The sequence below is a fragment of the Tachypleus tridentatus genome, chromosome 9 (assembly GCF_004210375.1).
Source record: "Tachypleus tridentatus isolate NWPU-2018 chromosome 9, ASM421037v1, whole genome shotgun sequence".
Lineage (NCBI taxonomy): Eukaryota > Metazoa > Arthropoda > Merostomata > Xiphosura > Limulidae > Tachypleus > Tachypleus tridentatus.
In genome coordinates, this window is record NC_134833.1 from 140,821,545 (window position 1) to 140,847,341 (window position 25,797).

General features: G+C 31.0%; 1 protein-coding gene across 2 annotated transcripts; it reads right to left on the reverse strand.

The window, feature by feature from the left end:
- Positions 1-640: 640 nt before the first annotated feature.
- Sras (Ras converting CAAX endopeptidase Sras) lies at positions 641-24,111 on the reverse strand. 2 transcript variants are annotated; one of them, XM_076457589.1, is made up of 9 exons: positions 23,953-24,111; positions 21,596-21,701; positions 20,367-20,447; positions 19,389-19,449; positions 15,909-15,967; positions 9,070-9,178; positions 7,741-7,809; positions 4,064-4,126; positions 641-1,596 (listed from the first exon to the last, which is right to left on the reverse strand). In XM_076457589.1, the coding sequence occupies exons 1-9, from the start codon at positions 24,075-24,077 to the stop codon at positions 1,400-1,402; spliced, it is 870 nt and encodes a 289-aa protein (XP_076313704.1). In that variant the 5' UTR covers positions 24,078-24,111; the 3' UTR covers positions 641-1,399. The 2 variants fall into 2 exon arrangements, with proteins under 2 accessions (XP_076313704.1, XP_076313705.1); XM_076457590.1 differs by lacking the exon at positions 4,064-4,126.
- Between the last annotated feature and the right edge of the window lie 1,686 nt (positions 24,112-25,797).

The following is a 25,797-nucleotide window of genomic DNA, read 5'->3' on the forward strand; positions in this document are numbered from 1 at the left end:
CTAATGTTTATCTTCTGTTCATGAAAACAAGCTTTTCTTGTGTTATTCAAATTATAAAAAAGATTTTAAGCCTCTTATAGATTAATAATGCATGTTATTTTAAACTTTTCACCAAATATAAGGCATCTAGTCTTCAGAATGAAACTATGGATTTCTAAATATTGTAAAAATAAACGACTGGTTTATAAAAATACTTCACATAGCTAGCTGTCCATAATTTTGGAGTGTAAGACTAGAGGGAAGGTAGCTAGTCATTACCACCCACTGCCAACTAACTCTTGGGCAATTCTTTTACCAACAAATAGTGGGATTGACTATCACATTATAATGCCTCCACGACTGAAAGGGCGAGCATGCATGGTGCAATGGGGAATTGAACTCGTAACCCTTGGATTACAAGTCGAGTGCTTTAACCACCTGGCCATGGTGAGCCTTCTCTCACTGTTGTAATTAAATATGATACGTTTTCTTATATGACAATTCGTCAATGGATTAAAATTATATGATGAACAAACATAACTAAAATACATGAAACTTCGACAACTTTACATAGACCACTTCTGCATTACTTAATGAAACCCAAAGTTCATCATGGGTTAACCACAGTTAAACAAAGAAAACAAAAATTCAGATTGAAAAATTCATTTATACAGTATCTTTATTTCTAGAATAACTATAAAACATGGAGCTGGACTTACAAATGTTACATTATATTTGTCATTTTAGTAAGTCTGTACCCAAGTACAAATCTAACTTGATTTAAAAAATACCCTGTGTGATTTTCATCTTAGGACCAATAATAAAACTAGTTCTTTGTCATGACGAAGTGATAATTTTAATTGTATACCACAATTAAAATACAATCAGTTCAGCTGCCTCTATACTACACATTATACTAGTTTATCTCATGGAGTTTTTTTATAGTTCTTAAGGTAACATTGTATTAAAATAATAAAAGAAACCCATATAAACTTTTTACATTACTGATTATTAAAATAAATAACCAATTGCTGTTACCAATTTCTGGAAGATTCATAATCCTGACATTTTCAGCTATTTTGCTACTAGAAAAATGATTAATTACTGTCATACAATGTTATAAGAACAGAAAAAAATTATAAATTGTTTAAAAGTAGCTATAGGTGACACTTAGTGGACTTTCTATGCAACTGATAGAAATTAATATTTCCAGTGTGTTTATTTTAGTAGCTGTTACTTTTTCCATAAATGATACTGATATGTTAACAAAGTTTTCTAATACAATATAGGTAAGTTGTATCACAAAAACAGAAAATTATACAAATTCTCTTATAATGATGAATGAAATGAATGTTTTTAAACAAAGTTTTCAAAATAAATATTAGTGTGAAAGAAACACTTTTCATTTATAAAAATATATTCAGGCATATACCAAATTACTGAAAATTTCAGGTTTTGTAAGTGGTTCCAATAATACCAACCACCCAAAAAAACCCAGAAAAAACAAAATAACTAAAAATGTACAGACTGGTTGCTTGTACCGTAACACTTCAATGAAATCAGGAAAGCCCATGTGGTTACAAAAAGCATGTGCTATAAATGGAGCCATAAAATGACCTAGAAAAAATGTAAAAGAAAAAAAAATCAAATAATTTCACATTTCAGAACTTCTAGCCTTTTTCTTTATTATTTTGAAATAGAATTTTTAAAGTTGTAAAAGATAACAGAGATTTATTCAAGTAAAATATAACAACAGTTCATAGTTACTTTAACATACAAAAATTGATTAGGGTTAGTTTTCTTCCAATAATTCATTTAATTACACAGCTAAATCAGATTATACTGAAATACCACTAAGACTTCACATAGTGGGTTAAGTTTATGAATATAACCATGGACATTGAACTGCATTATGAAAAACAGTTTAATAATGAGTAATGAGAATTGTAACAACAGTTCAAGTAATGTTGTATCCTGAAAACAACAACTAGAATAATGTTGTATCCTGAAAACAACAACTAGAATAATGTTGTATCCTGAAAACAACAACTAGAATAATGTTGTATCCTGAAAACAACAACTAGAATAATGTTGTATCCTGAAAACAACAACTAGAATAATGTTGTATCCTGAAAACAACTAGAATAATGTTGTATCCTGAAAACAACAACTAGAATAATGTTGTATCCTGAAAACAACAACTAGAATAATGTTGTATCCTGAAAACAACAACTAGAATAATGTTGTATCCTGAAAACAACAACTAGAATAATGTTGTATCCTGAAAACAACAACTAGAATACTGTATCATTGAATTATCAACCACAGTTGAATATTTTATCACACTATTTAATATGAACAAATACATTACAATAATCTCATGATCATGCTTAGAATGTTATTCAAGCCTTCTAACCAGAACCCAAAAGTTGTTGTATTCTACTCTTAACAATGGATTGATTTATATGCTATAACATCCAACACAATAAATAAACCATAATTACAGATGTGACAATGTAGTGTTGACAGTTAGAAAGACTAGAAGCATCCTGTCTGTGACCATGGTTACAGATGTATCATACACAGTTTAAAATGTGCCACTTCAGTAACCAAAGTTACAGAAAACAGATTATAAGTAACCATGGTAACAAACATATCACTTATCCATGATAGTTACATATTATGTATTATCCATTTTGGAAGTCATACCCATAAGTGATAGTCATTGTGTCAGTAACCACGATTACAAACCTATGAACAATAAATATTTTTCTATATGATTAGCAGATCAAACAATATGATGAAAAGTATTGGCAAAGCAAGTATTTGGAACAAGGTTTCCTTATTCCCTCACCCACTAACCTTTTCTCCCAATTTCACAATACAATAATTTCTTTTATTTATTACCAAGCCATTTCTCTATCAACGTATTGTCTAATATCAAAATACCATATAGAATGAGCAAGTTTGATGATGGTGATTCAGACTTGTGACCCTCAGATCATGAGTTGAACACTCTAACCATAAGGTAATGCCAGGGCTCTAATGTTTAGAGTGTTCAACTCATGATCTGAGGGTCACAAGTCTGAATCACCATCATCAAACTTACTCATCCTATACGGTCACCAGCTGGGTCAACTACCGAAGTGTAAAAATTCTTGGCTTACAAAAATTACCTGCTGACCTCAAACTAGTTAGGATTAAGGTTATAGTGACAAAAATAAACTGTGTATTAGACCGAATCACTGAGACTAGTCCTAAATCTTAACACAACACTGCCATATATTGTTTAAAAGTTTTAATGTTGGTTAAATAATGACAAATGATAACAATAAGTCTATGGGGTTTTTTTATCTTTACTTTTTAGCATTTCAGTGGGCAAGCTTTTAATTTCTCTCTAAAATAATTTGGTCTCTGTATACATTTCTTGATTGTTGTAAATCTGTATATGTAAATAGATTTTCAGTGTTAACTGATTTGTTGTATTTTGAAAAACCATACTCTTGGTTTGGTTGTTGTTGAGCAAAAATCAATGCAACGGACTATGTGTCCTGCTCACCATCAGTAACAAAACATGATTTTTAGTATCTTGAGCCTGCAGACTTACTTCTGAATCACTGGAGGGTACACTCAAAAATATGCTTTTGCATATTAGTTAGCTTGAAGACTGTTAAAAGAGAGAAGCTCATAAGTCATTCAATATATTTTTTTCTCTCGCTTTATTATTACATTTTTTTACATAAAACTTGTATAGTTTTCAGTCCCCAGTAAACTGGAATGCCAGAACAACTGCACCACATATTCCTTCACCACTAATGAGGAGCTTGTTTTCTCAAGGAAATATAATGGAGTAGGAAGATTTTTTAATGCCAGGGAGCAAGAAGTGGATCAGTGTGATATTTCCTGCAGGGTATGCACCTGATTCCACAAATTTTCTGCAACATAACTCCAGAGGCACTATATGTTTAACCTTTCTTTCTCTCTCTCTCTCTAAAATACATTTTTTTTGAAATACCGGGGAAGGAGGGATTCCCCTATTCCTACTTCACTAGTAATGATACCTGCTGATGTATAGATTACTCACCTGTTCTCAAGAATAAATATGCTGAGTAGACTCCAAACAGACTAGTATAGAGAAATTGAAATACTAAAGAAGAAGAAAAAAAAGGCAAGCTTAGGCCATGTTTTACATCACAAGATAAATTATTTAATAATCATGTTTTCTTCTTGTATAATTTTTATAGGAAGCCTTAGGTAGGTACAGAAACTTGTGCAAATTTAAAAATGCATGGGGTAAACAAAGTGAAACAAATATACAATTTTATCATGACAGACTTGTAGACTTTTTTGCTCTTATGTGCATGTGATAAACCTTTAACAAAAGAGCATCAAAATAAACTATCTCATTATATGTAAAACTTCACAGTTTAATTTGATTAGATAGTTTCCAAGTTGTTTCCTTTACAAGAACAGCTAATGTTATATATGTACTGTTTCATGTTTAACATATCTTTGTGAACAAGTTATGTTATAAAAATACTCTTTTTAAGGACTGGAAACAAATATTTAAAGAAGTTATTGAAAATCCAACTATTCATGTATCAGTTTTTTTGACAATGGACAAATATTACTACTTTCTTGAATTTGGCTAGTGTAGGATGAAACTTTATTTATACATTAACAATAGTATCTATAATTAACAGTATGAAAAAAAAGAGTTCAGATACTAAATAGAAAACTAAAAATTAAATTAAAAATCTCTTATTCAATGTGGAGCCTCTACAAGCATAGGTCCTGGTGCTAACTATATCACTTCTACCTGCATAAGGCCACCCTGACAATTTTACAAAATCGCATACTTAATAATAGAATAGAAAAAATAATACAAGAAGCATAATATGAAAATAAATAAAATCATTATATTAAAGAGAGAACTGGAGCAATTATAGAAACATCTAAAACAAAACTGAAATTACAAAACTGTTTTTATACCATTCACTACTAGCAGGATTCATGTTTTGTACCATGCTGAGTTAATACATGCACTTGTCAACATTGTAGCATGGAGGGTGAATGCATGTATTTGTCTGTAAAAAATACACAGTCTAAAGAACTGATAAAGAAAACCAAAATGTTTAAGTACATAAAGTTAATAGAAATTAGTGCATAATGGTGCATAAATAATTCACAAACATTAATGAGCATCAGTTGTATAATTTTTGCACAAAGCTACATGTGGATTATTAGCACAAAACTGTCCCTAACTCTAAACTGAGAAAAGACATCATCATCAGTAGTTTCTACCAACTTTTGGTCTACTCTTTTCTGATCTCTAGAAAAGTACATGAATGAAATTCTAAAGGTACAGAGAGTTTAGAAAGAGTACATTTCTGTAACTTAATGAGCATCACTAACCTTTATGTCTTGTTAATTAACTCAACATGACTGAAACATGAGATTATCAACCTCTACTTAACATGATAAAAACACAGCATGCATGGCATCACCTTAGTAATTATGTGACTGAAACATAGCATTACTCAACTCTATTTACATGATTGAAACATGACATCATGAATCATGGTAGTGGTTCATAATAGGGATGTCTTTTTTTTGTTATTACTATTTAATATTGTTTTATCAGCTCACAGCACAACTGGCTGTGAGTATTGTAATAAAACCTGGCAATATTACTTAATGCATCATTGCACATGGTATAGGCTAGTTTTCAAGTTTATTTGATTACCTGAGAAGTAACAGTGGCTGTATAGCCAATCACACTCAATCGTTTAACGTAGTGTGCAATTTATATTTAGTCTAAAATTTCTACTACGTGCCTGTTTATACAGGTCTGTGCAGGCCATGGATGTAATTTAATGTTTATACAGCAAGCATGACATGTATCATAGCAATTATTAATTTACTGTTGTAACTGGATTTATGTTATGCATAACTTGTTTACTTACAAGGTTCCTACCCATTTTAGACACAACCCTGCTGACAGAATCAGTGTTTTTTACCCATACATGATCAATTTCATTTATGTTACATGAACATATAAATGTCTTGGTTGTGTCTGACAACAGAAATCTTTAAGCCATAATTTTAAAGATAGTACAAAGTTCAGTTTTGAACACTGGATTAGTAACCACAGTGATAGCTGATGATGAGTGCTGAATTACAGCTAACATTGCATGACTGAAAATTCTATAGATATTGCAGATAGAGTTGCCATCTTTTAAGTTGACTATAAAGAGTGACAAGAATTATACCAGCAGGAGATGGAAAAATGATGATTCTAGCTGAAAGGGAGGGGAAGATTTTATAAATATATATATATTATTGAGAAAATATTTAGTTTCAGATAAACTATGCAGCAGTGATGATCCAAAAGAGTTGAGTCGTTACAGTGCCACCATTCAAAGTGTAATAGAAATGGAGAGGGTAAGGGTATACTAATATAATCAGTCCATAATTGTTGATTAACACATTTTCAACCTTATAGTATGTGTGCAAAATATCACTCTAGGAGGAAGTGTGGGCAAGTTGCAGCAAAACTATAAATAACCTTACTATAGTCAGCAGAGAGGAGGAAGAAAGGGGTAAAATATGAAAATTATAGAAAATATTAAATTCTTATTTGCAAACATATCTTATTATATTATGGCACAGTGTTATATTTGCATTGAATATACATGCATGCATCTTTACAAGTTGAAAAATTTATATGACTTTAGAAATCTGGTTTTTCAACTTAAAAACTAAAGTCTGCACATATACGTAAAGATATAATTATTAGCCAACACGCATTGCATGTGCATGCATTTATAAAACTACTGCAGTTATAAAAGTCCTGTCCAGCACATTCTAGTATAGTTTAGTAGTCCCATCACTTCAGTGTTTACAGACTCCCCTACAGGATACAAATACATTAACTATATACATATATTTTACAAAGATATAAATAGCCTACAGTATGTTTATCACCATGTATCATACATTCAGTACATCATCAATGATAACACTGTGACAATGATACCAGGAGCAATAGCCTTCCAGGCTGCATTGAGACAATCCAAAGGTTGTTACAGAGAGAGCATCACATGTATTTCATTAAACCAAAATGTTTCAAATAAAACAGTATTGTTATTATACTGAACTATGTCTATGATGGACACAAAAACAACTAACAACACAATGTTATTAATAATTAATTTAAAAAAGGGGACAGTGATTTTCAAAAAATTTCAGACACAAGACAGGTAGCTTAAAGTGAAAATACAATTACTAAAAAACAGGATGAGACAGTGTTAACACTACTTCCTGAAGTTACAAATTCCTATTTTAATTCTTCTAAATATTACAACTTTTAGATATACAGATTCAGAATAGAGATTTGCAGCCCGAGGAAATGATGCAGACACTATGTCTCACCCGTTAAGCTTGTTTGTTTACTTTTTTAGCAATTGTATTTTCACTTTAAAAAATAAGCTAATTATCATGTTTCTGTAATTTTTTAAAAGATCCATATTCTCCATTTTTTAAATTAACAATTTTTAAAAATATTGTTACTAAACACTACTTATATGACTGCAATAGTAAACATAGCCTTATTAAATTCTACTTTATAAGACAGAAATATAGCATGCAAGGCATTATGTTTTAAACTATTTATACAACTAAAACACAGTAAGTTTAACATTACTACATACAACATATATGACTGAAACATGGTATGCATGATGTTAATAAACAACTTACACGACTGAAACACAGCATGTGTGGTATTAGTCGATCTCTCTATTCTTTCTCTTAAATGATGTAGATGAGCTGCAAAAAATTCAGTTACAAATTAAAACAAAGTTAAATAAAAAATTCTAAGAATCCTAAAGACATTTAAATGATAATTTAGAAACATTACAAAAACTTGTTCAATGGATTTTTACTGTTTCTTTAACTTGATAACAAAAGATTTCTACTTGAACTTTCCTAAAGTTCTTGAAAACAAGCCTGAGCTTTTCACAATAGTTTTCTCAATTTTTATCAAAATATGAATATAATGATTTTGAAAATGTAAAATAAAAACTTATATTAAAATTTTGTGAACACCACTAAATGCACAAAAAAAATTCAGATGAAACTGGTATTCTATAGTAATTCATGTTGTATGGTTGTGAATTTATTTCTCACAAACTCCTCCATTAATTTTGAAAATGCCAAGACCAAACTTGCTAGGCAGACTTTGGATAGCCTGGTGTGTGTGTGTGTGTCTGTGTATTGTCATTGATATGACATAATACTTTACATAATATCTTTATTTATTTTGAGTGCCAAGGGGCTACAGGAAAAATGTGACCAGAAGTTCACCCAGGTATGAATTGGTCCTATCAGTATATTTGTAGGATTTCTTAACACTGACCTGACACAAGGTTTTGTTTTATTGTCTGCAGTCAGGATATTCAGAGCAAAAATGGTTCTCATATTACACTTCCAAGCTTACAGGGACAAATGACACATGCCACACATACCACAGGCAGGTTTTTTTGCTTTTTTTTTGCAGTTATGAATACCTCTTTGTAGTATCTATAGTATTAACTAGGATAATGGAGAAGATTGGCTGGTATATTGGAGTCTCTATGTTAAAATCACACACAAGAGTGCCTTTGAACCCCAAAACACACCCATGAGTGTTTTATGTTAATATTTTAAGCAGTTCTGATTTTCATTGACATGTGGTTTCCAGACAAACATTTCCTTGCATTTTGATTACTTCAACTCCACAACAGTACAGATTAGGTTGCTTTTGTCTACAGTGGTCTTGAAATTATAATTCACTGTTTACCTTGTTTTGATTTACTGGAACATCCAACTTGTAAATTAACTCTACCTCATCTCAGTGGCACATCTTGATTGAAATTTTCAGTTTACTGTGTTTATATATACAGGTATGTCCAACTCATTCACAATAATAAACATAGTGAGTTTCCATATTTGCCTATGCCAGTTTCTACATTAGCATATCAGATAAACTTATGATAAAAAACTCAGCTAATATTGTTGTTACTGAAAACAAAAACTTAACATTCTCACCAACTCCGAAGAAAAGTGGGCAGATAACAGTGGAAAGTGAAGCACCAAAACAAGGCACCAGTATTGGAAGCATGCAGGCTCGAAAAGTAAACTCTTCAGAAAAGGGAGCCTGTTTCAAAGTGAGTCAGTACCATCAATTTAACAAAACAAACATCACAAGCAAATTGTCTGAACGTGAACCAATATCAACAACTAAACAAGTACTGGGGAAAAATGTATTGCAAAATAAAAAAAAGTATATAGAGCTAGCTATTGAGTTTGGAAAAAAGGAATTGAACAAGATATGGATATATGTGAACTGATCTGACTAATGGTCACACAGCAGGCTAAATCATCTCAACTTTATGTGAAGAATAAAATCCATACATTATGAGCTTTCCTACTTTGTTTATCAAAAGCTTAATACCTGAATAGAATCTCAGTTTTCATTATTGTATCTTTCCTTTCATTAATTTTGAATATTACTTTTATGACTATTTTTCAACAGAGTAGCATTTTAAGACTGGATATTTTGTCAGTAAGGAAGCCAATAACATAGGAATTTTATTCTATGTGTAAATTCAAGACAGCTTAGCCTGTTATGTGATCATTGGCTGATAGTGATATGTCCATTCCTATCTTGTTTGGTTCCTTTTTCCAAGTTCAGAAGCCAGCCTTACATAATTTTTTTACTTAGTCATACATTTCTTTCTTAATACTTTACTCTTTTTTTTTATATAAGAAGACATATGTTGGTTACTAGGTTATAAAGTGTATTATAAAGCTTTATAACATTTTACATTTAATAATAATGAAATAGTCAAAGATCATGAAGATCTTTTTGCTCTATAAAATTATGATGAAATTATAGTTAATCTTAGAACTAGACAGACACTTCGTCAGAAAGATGATGATGAATAAAAATCAGAAATCTTGGTTTTGGCTATTCAGAGGTTTCTGACTTTGGGACTCCCTGGATAGCTGAAAAGTGTCATATACATTGAAGATAGGGCAACTATACCAAGTAGGTTTTCACATCTAGCTTCTGTTGACCAATAGAGAAGGACATCAGGATGAATTTTGTATTGCTTTAAGAACTCAATGACAAGAAGACTGTTTCAAAGTCAGTCAACTGGTTGGGGTTTTTCTGAACTTTCTGCAAAGCTACTTGAGGACTATCTGAATAAGCCATTGTTAATTCAGCAATGACAAGCTAAAGGGAAGGCAGCTAGTCAACACTGCCAACATATGGACTACGCTTTTAGCAACAGATAGATAAAATGAACATCACATTATACTGCCCCAAAGCTAAAAGAGTGAGTATGTTCAGTGACAGGGATACAAATTCATGACCTGTAGACTGTGTGAGTCAAGTGCCCTAACCAACAAGCCTTGCTAGGCCCCAAGTCATCAATACCAACCATTTAACAATAATATGTAAAAACACCAAACAAAAATTGTTTCAAAGTGAGCCAGTATTAACAATTTAACAATAATATGTCAAAAACATATCAGAAGTGTTTTGGTTGTTTAATAACAACGTTTAAAATTAACATGTAAAAACATATTACATGAAAACTATTTCAATGAGTAAATAGCATTTAACATTAAGTTGTAAAATTCATGTCACAAGAAAATTGATCCAAGTAAGTCAGTACAAGCAATTTAATAATATGAAGTAATAATCTGTCACAAAAAAATGTTTTGTTCAGCTATGACATACTTTTCAAACACATAAAAGAAGTGGTTCCATTAACTTGGGTGTATTTTACAAACATACAAAACTTTCTTTCCAAATTCAGACTCCATTTAAAACTAGCTAACATTCTTTCATTTTCACCTGAAAAAAAAACTTATTATTCCACAGTCATTTATATCTTGCAAAATTTGTATAAAACTCAAATATCCCTTCTCTCTAAGACACATTTTTAGTGATGACTTCAATGTAATGGATTTTAATAACATGATTTATTAGAATTTCTAACAATATTTAGTAGTTGATGTTATGAATTAATACTTTCAATCCAAAATAACAATAGTGAAGTTTGTAAGTTAGCACTGTCTTCAAGTGAAAAAGTATTTCTGATAGATACTTACCTCCAATTACAAAATAGATTTTCTCAACCAGCATTACCCTCTACTGGTGCAAGTTTTAACACATGCCACTAACCTTTCACCTCTTGCTTCTGCATATCCATATGCAAATGATCATGTAGCAGCTCTTCACCAATAGGAGCATGACACCATTTATATTGTAACAAAACACCTTCACATCTGCACTTGTTAATCACTTCAAGAATGATCAGAAGACCTACACAATGTATCATCAGAAGTGGAGAGGATGGGTGAGAAATATGAGTGGATTTAAGTATCTATTAGAAATAAATTTTCTGTATAAAGAAATGTTAACTTTAATACAATATCTTGCCTCCTCTCACAAAATAGCTAATATCCCACAATGAACTGGTGGAGGGTCAATAAAAAAAATAAAAAAGACCCCCTTTCAGAAATGCCCAAAGGAGATGTGGAACCAAAAGAGAAAAATCACATTTTAGCAGGAGACTACACCACTTCTGATCCTGGTATACTCTTTGCTGTTTCATGCCAGTGTTGTGAATATAAAAGATGGAAAAACATGAAAGAATTCCAGAATATGTAAGACTGCTGAATAGAAATCTTGTTCATCAAGTGGATAAGACAAGACAGACTGTAGTGGTAGCTCAACCTCATCCAACACTAAGTAGTATCTGGAATGGTACATCAGATCCATAGTAGGTAGAGGATCACTAACTCTCCACACTGAAATGGGAACTAGCAGAGAAGATAAGCTTCCAAACCAAAATCCATCACCCCTAATGTGCATTTCCAACACCAGGTCCACCAGAAACTAAGATCCAGCAGAGGATAGGAAAGTGGAAAGCCCTGGCAGGATAACATCTCCAGTTCAAAACCTGACACCAATGGGTATGGTACTTCCAGTTTGCAGTAGGAGGAAAATACGATGCATTGAGCTACAACCAGCATCAGGTTGGCTGGGAACTAACAACCAGCAGATGACAGGAAGAGGAACCGTGAACTTGGGGTGCATCTCCAGTCCGAAACCTGGAGGCAGTGGACATTTCTCATCCAGTCTGCAGTAGAAAGAGGGATATCAATCAGCACATGTGAGGATTTACTTAGATGGATCATCTTCAAACAAAACCAGGCCCACCAGGAATGTACATCAGAAGGATGGTTGGAAGGAGGAATGCCATAGCAGAAAAAAAATAGTCAGATATATAGACAAGAATATAGTATAGTACTACAACCAAAACCTGGTGGCATCTAGAGTTTCACCTCGGGTCAAAGAAAGAAGTGTGACATGCCAGAGGCACCTATATAATGCCTCCATAGTCCAAGATCCCAGTGGCTAGGAAGTGGTAGATGGTAAGAACTCCCTTACTCCACTAAAATAAAGGGGAAAAACCATATTGTAAAGTCCAGAGGACTGCAGCACTGGAAATAGTACAACAGGTAACAAAGTAACCAATTTTGAAAAGCAGAGCTATCACATTATTAGAGTCAATCAACCAAAATCTGGCAGCATCTGGGATTGTACATCAAGTCCACATTGGAAAGAGTCTCAATGCCACAGAGTATCAAATATAGGCAGCAATCTCTGTTTTACTCATGTTAGTCCATAAGTGTATGGCCAAGGACAAACATATTTATGATGAAAAAAAAAACACTAAAGATAAGTGCTAGCAGTCCTATGGAACACCCCATCTCTACAGTGAGCATAACCCAAACCTGTGATATAATTGTTTAAACACAGATGACAATGAAATGGAGACACAAACAACACCTGTTAGCATCCAAGTACATGAGTAAAAACCAGGATGTCTATACAGTACCACTACTAACTGAGAAGTGATTAATGAGTCCTGATGTGAAGAGGGTGCTGGTTTGACAGAAGTGGTGTTATGTTCCTACAAGTACAGAGCTGGTGCATTATCATTTGGATGTGGATATGCACAAGTGGAAGGCTAACAGCATGTGTTGAAAATTTCTGCCAACAGAACGTACTGGTGGTTGAGAAAAATTATTTTGTGACAAGAGGTAAGACACCAAACTGGTCAAATGTTTCATATAATGGGTTAACTCAATTATAAGACTGTTTTGTTCTCACTACACACCAAAGTACTTATAACTGACAAGTTTGTATGCATAAGTTAATAGTCATATAAAATAAGGGAAGTTGGATGATATGATAATATTGGAATTAGAAGTATTCATACAAGTATGTGACCATTATAGGTTCTGAACTACCAGCTTCAGCAGGTTAGTCTAATTCTTTTAGCCTATTTAATGTAACAAGTGGGGATTGAAATCCACATATGACTTTTCACCAAGTTACAGTCTAACTTTAATTAAACAACTTTATTACCAATGTATGTACATGGTCTTGACATCAAACTATAGTTCCCATTCAAATTTTAATATTGTATATGTTTCACTTTCTTAATTTCTAAAAGAAACATTTAAATAAATTCCCAATATTTGTCTTGCTGTGCCATGTAATACTTGTCTCTCTTCACACAAAACAGCTCATTTCTGATATTATTTGTACTTCTAGTTGAGCTTCTGAATTTAATATAAATACATTTTCTGTACAGGAAGTCAAACCCATATTCCACACATTCGATCACTTATTGTATTTCAAAACATGTCAAACATCAAAAATTATTTCTGATTTACTATTGAACTATTTGTAACCAATAGTAAGACAAACTCTTCATTTACTGATTTACATATCAAGCTACTGCATTCATATGACAGTTTTTGAACCATTCTGCCAACAGTAGCTATCGCCAAGTTCACCTCTACAAGTTAAGGTAATTATTTTAACATATTTATAGATTAGTTAAATTATAATAGTTATGGGGTATTATATTCTTTGTACAAGTTATTATTTCATGTTCTAAGCTGCATATTTGAGAAAAATAAAAATTGAATAACATAGTAACAACGACCCTACCAAAAATAAGGGTTAACTTTTATTACGACTTCAAGTGCAAAACAAAATATAAAACCTATAAATAAGTACTAAATTCATTGTTTTTATGTACATATTTTTAATCTTTGTAATAAAAGTAACTAAAACAAAAAATCAAGAACTTATAAAACCAATTTCTCCACAAGGATTGTATGCAAGTTACTCATGCATGACTTAATTCAGTATTTGTTGACTGTAATTTGCACTTTACCCTCACGTGGTAATTTACTGCTTTGTTATGCTAGTTTAACAGTTAAACATGGTTCATAAAGCATTAAATGAAAGCAGTTGTGAAAGTTAAAGGACTGAATATCTTAGGGTGTATAACTGTGTTACAATATGGTATCATTCCAGAAAGAAAAACTGACAAGTTATTTTATTTCCAATTTTTAGCATTAGAATAGAGAAAATTACAGAAAAAATAAAGTTTTAGTTTAGTATTTATTTGGGATGTTCTAAAAGTTAAGTAAGTGAAACGTGAAAACTGTAAAATCAAAAAAAATTTTATTTTCAATGAGAAAATAACTTTGCACTCAGGATAGTCTGATTAACCAAAGAAAATTCACAGAGAAGTTTTTAGTAGAAATACTTTATCAAAACTTCTGACATTTTTGTATGCTACATATTTGTAATGTTTACCAAATTTCATAAAGATACACTAAATAAATTTGGAATTATACTATTTGTTATCATACATTAATTGTCAAATAGGGGCTCTACACCCTGTATATATAGGATTGAGTAACTGCTCTCTATAACCGCATTTGGTGAATGGCAAGTTATGCAGCTGAGCAAGAACCCATATCTGCTACTAATTTCATTTCACAAATTAAGCTTTCATATACAAATTATAGCAGATAGATGGTGAGGGTCCTATAACAGTAAATACTAGGAAACATTCTATCATTTCCATTATATAGTTTTTACCCAAACGTTATTTGTCAGTCAGTCTATAAGTTCATTATTTTTTGATATATCAACACCCAAAATTACTGGAAACCATTTTATTTAAGATTAAATGATATTAATCAACACTGGTTGTTATAGACAGAACATTATTTGAGCCCTCAACAATGTTGCCATGGCAAATATTGGGCCTAAAAACCACTATGACACTGCTGTATTTTCTTTACATACTACATGTGTGTCTGTGTGTAAATATATCCTAATTTTCGTCCACCAAAAATTCATAAATTCATTTAAATTAATCAATATCAAATGAAACTGCCAAGTGAATGTGTTCTTTATTTTAAAAATAAAAATAAAATGTTGGTATCATTTTTCAGGAATTTTACTCACAGAACAAAATAGAAATACGATTTTCCTGCTACATCATCAACACTGATTACAGAATCTAAACAACTGTTGAAGCTGGCAAGTACATAATATACATGGCAAAAGTACTGCAGTTTTCATTAATAAAACAGTGTTAATAACTAGATTTGGGATTCTGTCACACACAGAGTAAATAATAAAATATAGTAACTCACATACTTTTCTTATCTGTAAAAGAGTACAAGATAATTAAGACAACTACATATGCCATAAGTTTCGTGAATCTGGGTAATGTAACATGAACTGTTTATTTAACTTACCACAATATGGTTCCTTAGCCATATTAAGTTCCTCATGTTTGATATATTCATTGTACCTCCAGTAGCATGTTTAACCAAGAAATAAAAGATTTTTAACTCTATTAACACATTTAATTACAATTATCTTACTTTTCTTATCTGTAAAAGAGTACAAGATAATTAAGACAACTACATATGCCATAAGTTTCGTGAATCTGGGTAATGTAACATGAACTGTTTATTTAACTTACCACAATATGGTTCCTTAGCCATATTAAGTTCCTCATGTTTGATATCCAGTATCTGGATTCTTAAAAAAAAAATAACCATATTAATATATTTAAGTAAGAAAAAGGTTAACCTACCTGTAAATAACATGTTTATCTAAGAACCAAAAATTCATTGTACCTCCAGTAGCATGTTTAACCAAGAAATAAAAGATTTTTAACTCTATTAACACATTTAATTACAATTATCTTACCTCTTGTAATATGTTTACCTGAGAAACAAAATCCCACCTCTGGTAATATGTTTTCTTTACTATCTTACTAGAAGTAAAACATTTATGTTTCTTTACCAATTCAACTGATTAAGAGTGAATGAGTTACAACCATACTTGCAGACAGTGCTGTTTCATATACTGATCTCTAAGTTCAAACAACCTGATGACACTAGAGTAAAACACAATTTCTCTATGAAAGTAATAGAATGTTATACTTTACTCCATTTCAGTTTCCACTTATTAAATGTGAACACTAACAACTTGTTTAATTATATACTTTCTTTCTTTCTGGTTGATGTATCAGAGTAATCACAATGATTTATGTATACAATGTATAGCTTGAATACAGGGACAAGAATTGCAATATCAGTTTAAATAATTAGTTAGAATCAACACTTAATGGCTAGAAGTAAAACATTTATGTTTCTTTACCAATTCAACTGATTAAGAGTGAATGAGTTACAACCATACTTGCAGACAGTGCTGTTTCATATACTGATCTCTAAGTTCAAACAACCTGATGACACTAGAGTAAAACACAATTTCTCTATGAAAGTAATAGAATGTTATACTTTACTCCATTTCAGTTTCCACTTATTAAATGTGAACACTAACAACTTGTTTAATTATATACTTTCTTTCTTTCTGGTTGATGTATCAGAGTAATCACAATGATTTATGTATACAATGTATAGCTTGAATACAGGGACAAGAATTGCAATATCAGTTTAAATAATTAGTTAGAATCAACACTTAATGGCTAAAGTGTTATACAGAGTCAATAATTATTACTGACAACTATATTATATAATTAACAATAAGAAAACAAACAACCCATTAAGTTACCACTGTTTGTAACAAAAGAAAAACTCTAAAACTCTCAAAAAAGAAAAAGTGTTACAAGCACTCCTATGGGTTTTTCTTTGTAATATATTAGTATGAGAAATCTCAAAATATACCTGGGATTGTAGAATGACATTTGGAAATGCTAATTTTTTTGATACACTCCACACTTTTTAAATATGCTAGTATTTATATTTAATGGTATCAACAAATTAATGTCTCCTTAATACATATATGTGTGGTCTCTGGAGCTAGATGTGTATTTATTCACATAAAAAACTGCTCCTAGTAAATCTGAGAAGTCATCAAGTATTACACAGAATATTTGGTTAAAATGTAATAATGGTATCATAACAGATAATTCTGTGTAAACTGAGATGCAATGAGCAGTGATTATGAACTACTATGGTGTTGTTAAAATTAAGCCCATAATGAAACAGCAGAATTCTGCAATTTTTCTATTTAATAAATTTAAACTTTGATGTATTTAACTGAAAACTTAAACATATTCCAATGTTTTTTTTATACTTAAAGACAGTTGTTCACATTCAAATCAACAAGAAACTAACATGAAAAATTTTCTACTAGTTATATAATAAAGAAAAACATGGTAAAGGCACAGTGTATGAAACAGTGTTTGGACTGCAAAAGTGTCTATATTGGAGAAACGTGTAAAAACATACTGACTAAATGTATGAAACATAAAAAAATGAAAGAAAAAAGAACCAAATATAAATTAGCATACAATTGAAAGAAAACATGAAATAAACTTTAAAAAAATAATGTATTGAATACAAAGAAAAAACCAAAACAAAAGAAAAAATGCAGAAGCATTTAGAATCAAAAAATGAAAACCTTGTAATAATAAAACATCAAGAGAACCATGAATTTATTATCCCAAAAATACCTATATCAATACCTTTATACTGTTTGTTAGTCAAGTGGATGCCTCTTAAAAAGTAAGTTTTCTTTGCTTGTTCAAGTAGCTACTTAGGCTAACAACAAAAAGTAGCCATATCAGCAAAATAGATGTTGGTATGGTTGAATTCAAAGTGATTACTTAAGCCTACTTTCACAAAAAATAGTTCCTTATAATAATGGAACATTGTAATGTTCGGTGAAGTATAAAATGATACAGCCAGTCTGAAAAAAAAAGAAAAAAAGAAGACTATAACTAATTAGGGTAGAGGTTGTTCTGCAACGTAACGCCAAGCCGAGCTTTAACATTTTTTTTTGTTCTAATATCTATGTGGTTTTTGGCTGAACCTTGAAATCAAACTACATTAAACAATTGAAGAGAAAATAGAAAAAAGAACTTTTGTTATTCACTAACCTATGGCTTTTCAAATATGAAATATATGAAACTACATCATGCCATGACAACAAAGGTTGAGAAAGAGTGATTAGTGAAAAATCAATAAATCTTCACTTGTATTAAAGTTACAAGGTTAAAATCTGTGTTGTTGTTTTGATTATTTCAATTTTCCTACGAGATGACAAGGAGTATCATAGTGTGCTCAAAATAAATTCACAAGAACTGATGTTTTAGTTTGGAGTATACTGATATTAACCAAAAATCACAGTTTTGTTTTACATACAAAACTATACAAGTTTTTCTATTTAATAAATTTAAACTCTGATGTATTTAACTGAATTAATGTGTGAAAGAGTGATAACATGTTTATATGATACAAATGCTTTAACTTACTGGTACAACGTCACCCTTTTGTAAGAGGTGCCAAAGGATTAACTCTATCATTAAGATTTCATTACAAGACCAAACATCATATAGTAAACCCACTTTCTAACTGTAATATTCTCTTTCACACAGTGCATTAAATGGTTGTACATACCATACATTGTTTTTATGAATCTTTAAGTATAAGCTGTTAATTTTAAATCACTATAATACATTTCAAAATTACACTAATTTTTTTCATTTGGTATTAAACCTTAAGAGTATCTAATAAAACTATAAATGCTGACAATATAAAAAAGCAAAGGGTGTTACTAAATATTAACCACAACATATAAATAAACGTAAAACACATTACAGATTTACACCATGCTCAAGAGCACATGTTTAGGCTCACCATTAGAATTATCTTCAAAATTAAACATTACCAAAAAGGTTTATTTTTACTTATCTTTTGATTTATTTTTATATTTCCTATGTTGGCAAGTTTGTGGATTATGCAGCATCGCATTGTTTACTTTAAAGCTGTTGTACCAGCTTGAAGACACGTTATGTAAGCAAAGTTCTCAGTTATGGTATGTTTTTATTTACCATATAAAATTTAGCAGATCTGGAAGAATTTATAAGAACAGGTTGAGAGCTTTGTCATGTTTGAAGGATAATATAAACATTGAAGTCTAGAGGACTTACTTAAGTATAGGCTACAAACTCCATCCAAATAATGAAGTAGTAATGGACCAGAAAAAAGCACCTATGAAAAAAAAAAAAAACTGTTACAGCTAAAATAGCTTTAATAAAAATGTAACAGTTCAGTACCTAGATTAAACAATCAGCAAATAACTTATGAACTTACTCACAATTTAAATAATTAAGCTTTATTTAAACTTTCACAATCAATTGTGCACATATAACAAACTGTGTTGTGCATAACTCAAACAACAAGAATGTTTTGTGTAGTGAAGATATACCTTGGCTATTTTTATTTTAAGATTCTTACCTTAGAAAGGGGATAAAAAAAAACTTAAACATAGCACATTTTCACTTTTTAATGGACTTTTGGCTTTGAATATAAAGACACAAGTACTAAATCAATAAATGAGTCAATTATTAACCTTCACAAAGCAGGGTATGCAATTAGCATTTAATGAGTTTGTAAGTGATTTAATAACAAAAGAAAAAAGGGGAACATTATCTAACATTGTCTTTTATACTATTTTTACTTTCTTTACAGGTACTCACAGCTAAAACAGTCAAATCTTTCTCTGAAAAATTGAAAATTCTCCCACAATTAATTTATATATTTTTCTCAGAACAACTGTAACAAATAAAATCAGTATTACTTACACGTGTGCAGGTACAAGCATAATTTATATGATAGTTTCTTAAAATTAATACTGAAGTGTGGAAAATACAGAATGTGAGATTTTTTCTTTTCAAGAGTTTCAAGATTAATTAGGCTTCATGAAGTGATTAATAAAATAATGGCAACAAATTCAAAACATCTAAGTGTAGTATGAATTCAAGGGTAAATTAAAACATCTTCAAAATTACTGATCAAAAAATATTTTCTTTTTTAATTAAGAGCTAAACAACAATTAAAAAACTGACATAATTTAAACCTACTTAATTAAAACTTAGTTTCTCAAGTGTTAAGTATTATAAACTTACCATTGTTAGACCTAGAGGCAGGACAAAAGCTTGCAGCAAGCCCTTCCATCTAAACCCAAGTAATGTTGGAAGACTACCTCTCTTAAAAAAAAAAAAGAAAAAAAAAGTTATATATTTTCTCAAAGAGCATTAAATCAGTTTTATTCCTCCAAATAATAAATGTGTAAAATACTAAAAATGATTTTAAAATTCAAAATATAAAGAAACTTTATTTTTAAAAAGTAATTTTTAGCCTCATCTGCAAATTTTTAAGTGAAAAACACTCAAAAATTTAAGAAAAAGGCACTTACATACAAAGTAATGTATTCACACTGTGTTAATATTTTAATAATCTAAATTTTTATATTGTGTATTATTTGAAGTTTCTATAAATAGTTGTATTCATTTTAAAATGCAATAATTTAGAAAACAAGTAGAAAGGTAAAAATATACCTTAATAGTATGAGCTTATGTAAAAAAGCAGTACTCAAGGTATAGTCCATGGAAAGATTGCATAATTAAAAAATGAAGTGTCACAATAGTGTTTATATCCAAATGTAATTTACTAAGATAAAAAAATTCAGATGGTCTGTGAACAAAAAACCTTCATATTTTATTGTCTTTCTAGTTTTGTTCTCAACCCAGATTTATTGAGTGACAATACCAAAATGGTAAATACTCAGTGAAAAGATCATTCTGGGAAACATAAAATTCAAATACGTTTATATCTGTTATATTTATTTTATCCTGTACAGTACCTCAGACAAGAGTGTAATAACATTGGTAGTCCAAAAACATTTTCCAGAGAAGTAACAGACAATTCAATGTGACCAAACACACTGCCATCTTAGTAGCTGAATTACCAATTACCAAATTGGTGTTACTAAACATCTAGAGAATGTTTTGGTTGGAAGTTGATGGCATTATAAGAACATTTTCTCCCAGCTAAACAACTCCATTTCACATTTTTTTACCTGTGAAGCATGTGATTGTCTGCTACTAAACTATTGGACTGGTTGTTACAAATGTTATGTGGAGATGTATGTACCTGCATAATATTTATTTTTATCTTTCTTTAAGTTTTCATATTTTAAAGTGACACCTGGTAGATACATCAGACTTTAAAGCTACAGCTTTTTATATGGATTTAAAAAATAGATTGAATTTCATGAACATCTTGAAAATATACATGAAAATTAATTATATAAATGGCACAAAACATACACATACATACATTTGTATTTACTTACCTCTCCAAAATATGTTTTGTCTGAACAAAAAACAACAAACAAAGGAGACACAACTCCCATCATCAAGACACTCACAAATCTTTTCTTTATTGTGGTTGGATGATCCCTGTGTGGAAGTGAATTAGAAAAGTTGACTTAATCCCAGTTTTCTTTTTGGAAACATGGTAAGTAATGTACAATATACAGGACAAAATTCAAGGAAGCCTAGTGTTGTAAAATACAGTCACAATTTCACATGAAAATATCATCTGTAAAACAATGTACATATCATTTATATGTAATATTAAATGTTTGCTTATTCTTACACTTATACAATTATCAGCACCCATTTAAAAAAGGAAATGCAAAGTATAGATTTAAGAGTACTATATGGAGGTGCTTCTACTGTTGTTAGTCTGGAAAATTAACAAAACTATTTTGCATTTAATCTAACTGATAAACTTTTTTATTTGTATTTCTTATAGTTTAAGGATGCCCTGTTAACTAAAATTGCACATGTTAGAGTATATGTGTACATATCATTATCTTTAATTAGCAAATCTATATTCACAAGTCAGAAATGTTGTTTAATTTTACAATTAGACATGATGGAAATAACTTTGGTAACAGTGAATAATAAAAAAAATTAAATAAAAACATATGAAGTTGCTTCCTCTATTATTTTGAAAATTAAATTATAACTTTACTTTGGTGCATTTAAAGGTTTACACTGTGATTGGACCTCATTCAACCAATCAGACACTGCCACATCAACAGATGCCTATAAAAGTACAGTCAATCCTACTAATCCCAATAGTAGTGTTTTGATCAGTTAATGAGTCCTAAACAGAAATACCACATGGAAAATGTGAAGAAATCGATTATTTTTCTCATGAAAGCTACTCCATGTAACATATTAAGTCAAACTTTGTTGTTTCAGTACAATCTATGAAAAGAATAGTTGTGAGTGCAATCACTGATTACACTAAAAAACTGGTAATTTATTTAATCACCAAAGCACTTGATTACTATTTTAAGAATCCATTATTAATCTATTATAGCAAACAAAAAAAGTAACCTTTATAATAAATATTCAATAAATATGTATTTTCTGGTAGCAGAAATGAGAATATGCATTGGGAAAACATGCTAGAATGTGTGCTCTCAGTTCCAGTTCCTAGCATTTTCAAAGCTGCATGAACCAACAACTGAGCCCTTTCTTTCATGTAAGTAATCACAATTCATAGTCACACACTAAACTATACAAATTATTGAAAACTGTTTTAACAAAAACTACAGAGAATTAGATTACACCTTTTATAATTATAACAAAACATAAGTACTGCAAACTGCCCCCTTCTAAATAAGTACATACTCACTTCTTTTTTTTTTTTTTTGTCTAGGATTGCATCAATAGCCAGGTTCAAATCCTAGTGAGATCAGAGTGCTTTCAATTTACTGCAGATTGAAAATATGCTCTTAAGAGTAATGGATAAATATATGATTATGAAAATATGGTTAACAGCTTATGTTAGGTTATTAGGTTATACTTCCAGTGTCACTCACATGGTCTTAATAACAGTACAAATCAAGGGTTAAGTTCAAGCCATAGTAAAGACACAGTTCTTTGGTTCTCTGAGTTCACTTAAATACATTTTCAAAGCAAAATAGAGGAAGAATCTCAAAAAGCTAGTTTTTTCTTTACAATATTACGGTAACTACTGTTCACAACATATGAAGTTCACTAAAACAATGTAAAATTATGAAAAAGTTAAAAAAATATAAACTCCTATAAGTTATGTCAACCAATCATATGTTGCTTTTAACCAAAATCATTCATTCATTACAAAAGTTTCTTGCTTGTTCCACCTTATAAAAAATCGACTGAATAAAACTGCTAAAAAGCCTCCAGTTATATGAAATAAGGAGAGAAAACAAGCTGAATAAATATTATAAGATAACTGAAAGTGTGTGGACAAACTACACGAGGGCCATATACGTGAAAACTGGTCTTCATGGAAGGTTGAAACTGCACTTTATCCACAATTATATCAATCTGGGAGAAAGGGTCATAGCAAACGATTTGGCGTCAGGTAATGTAGAATAACTACAACTGTTTATTTTGAACACTTATGGTGATTTTTTGCTCTCTAATACACAAAATATACTTAATAATACGCTGTACTGTACAGTTGATCTGTTAGTTTTCTAAAATTCTTATATCAATCTCAATGTTGAACTCTCACTCAGTCCATCACTCAGTGCACAAGAGTTAGACTTAGTTTAGGCAAACCGACTTCTTAATATCATTGTTTTGACATTAATGTCGACAAACAGAAAATATAAGGAACAAAGAGGTTAAACCTGCCAATACGTACCTATGAAATTTTGTACGCCATATGTAAAGACTTCCAACATAGGTACATGCCAGTAATAAACAAGAACCCACGGCTTTCGAACAATTACTACCTAACAACGTTAACAGCCCTGCAAAGGGCGCCATGATAGTCACTCCATCCGCATAGAGGCGCTACTATCAAAAAACGTTTGCTATTCCACTCACGAAATTACACTGTAAATTGTGTTTTTATTTTGATAAGTTATACAAAAGCCATCATTAATACGTTCTTGTTTGTTTATTATGGATACTTAGACAAAACTACACAAAAGCTACCCTTTATTACTGTTAATAACTTCAAACTGATGGTCTATAGCACAAGTAAATAGTCAAAAGAACCTAGAGTCCATTCTTTGGTTCCTTTCTTAAACACTTCACTTACTTGTTTGTTCTGAATTTCGCGCAAAGCTACACGAAGGCTATCTGCGCTATCCGTCCTTAATTCTGTAGTGTAAGATAACAGGGAAGGCAGCTAGTCATCACCATCCACCGCCAACTCTTTTACCAACGAATAGTGGGATTCACAGTCACATTATAACACCACCATGGCTGAAAGGGTGAGCACGTTTGATGGGACGGGGATTCAAAACCATGACCCTCAGATTACGAGTCGAGTGCCTTAACAGGCCGTGTATTTGTTTGTTTGTTGAAATTTGTGCAAAGCTACTCGAGGGAAACCTGTGATATCCATCCCTAATTTTGGAGTGACAGTCTAGAAAGAAGTCAGTTAGTCAATATTGCCTACCGCCAATTTTTGGACTACTCTTTATCAATGAATAGCGAGATTAATCGAAACGTTACGACGCTCTCACTGCTGCAAAGACTAACAGAAGTTCCAGTTTTTTTTATCTTTATATGATGTAAGAAGTATGTTCAACATAAAATGACCTCCAGATGTGTTGAAGTTTGGTCCTCTTTGGATTATCAAACTTTCGAGGATTCTTCTTTTGACATAATTAGTAGTTATATGTATCATACTGATTGATTTCCAGTTTATGATCAAATTCTCATTTACGTAAAAATAGCATCATTTGTTTGACAGTTTTTAACATCTGTATTTGTGTGTCGCGAGTTTGGTATCTAAATGTTTTACCTGTTTCGCCAAAATAAAAATTTTGGCCATTGTATATTTACCTAATATTATAATAGTTTTTTGCCAGAACTGATTAACTACCTAATACATTTTATTTTTGGAAGCTATAAAATTAAAAAAAATTCTGAACAAGAACTTGGTTTGTTAAGCTTCTTTTGAACTTCGCGCAAAGTTATACGAGGGCTATCTGCACTAGCCGTCCCTAATTTAGTACTGTCAGACTAGAGGAAAGGCAATTAGCCATCACCACCCACAGCCAACCCTTTTACCAACGAATGGCAGGATTGACCGTCACATAATAACGCCCCCACAGCTGAAATGGCGAGCATATTTGGTGTGACGGGGATTCGAATTCGCGACCACCTGGTCATGCCGGGGCTGAACAAGTACTTGCAAAGTGATTTCAGAACTAGAAGAGAACAAAAGAACGTGTTTGAATATACATGTTATCGTCATTATATAAATGCATGATTTTATTGTATCATGTCAAATATATTCAGTTAAATTCAAACCAGTGTATTGTGGTTTGTGAAACCCAGACATTTTTACCAGCAATATATTTGCAGCCAAGCTGCTTTGCGACAGCGCTAAATTTACGGATTTACAACGCTAAAATCCAGAATTTGATTCCACATAGTGGACACAACAGATTGTGCAATGTGATTTTGTTCAAAAAAAACAAAAAACAATGCAATTTTCTTTAACACGTGGAATGACAAAATACGATTATAA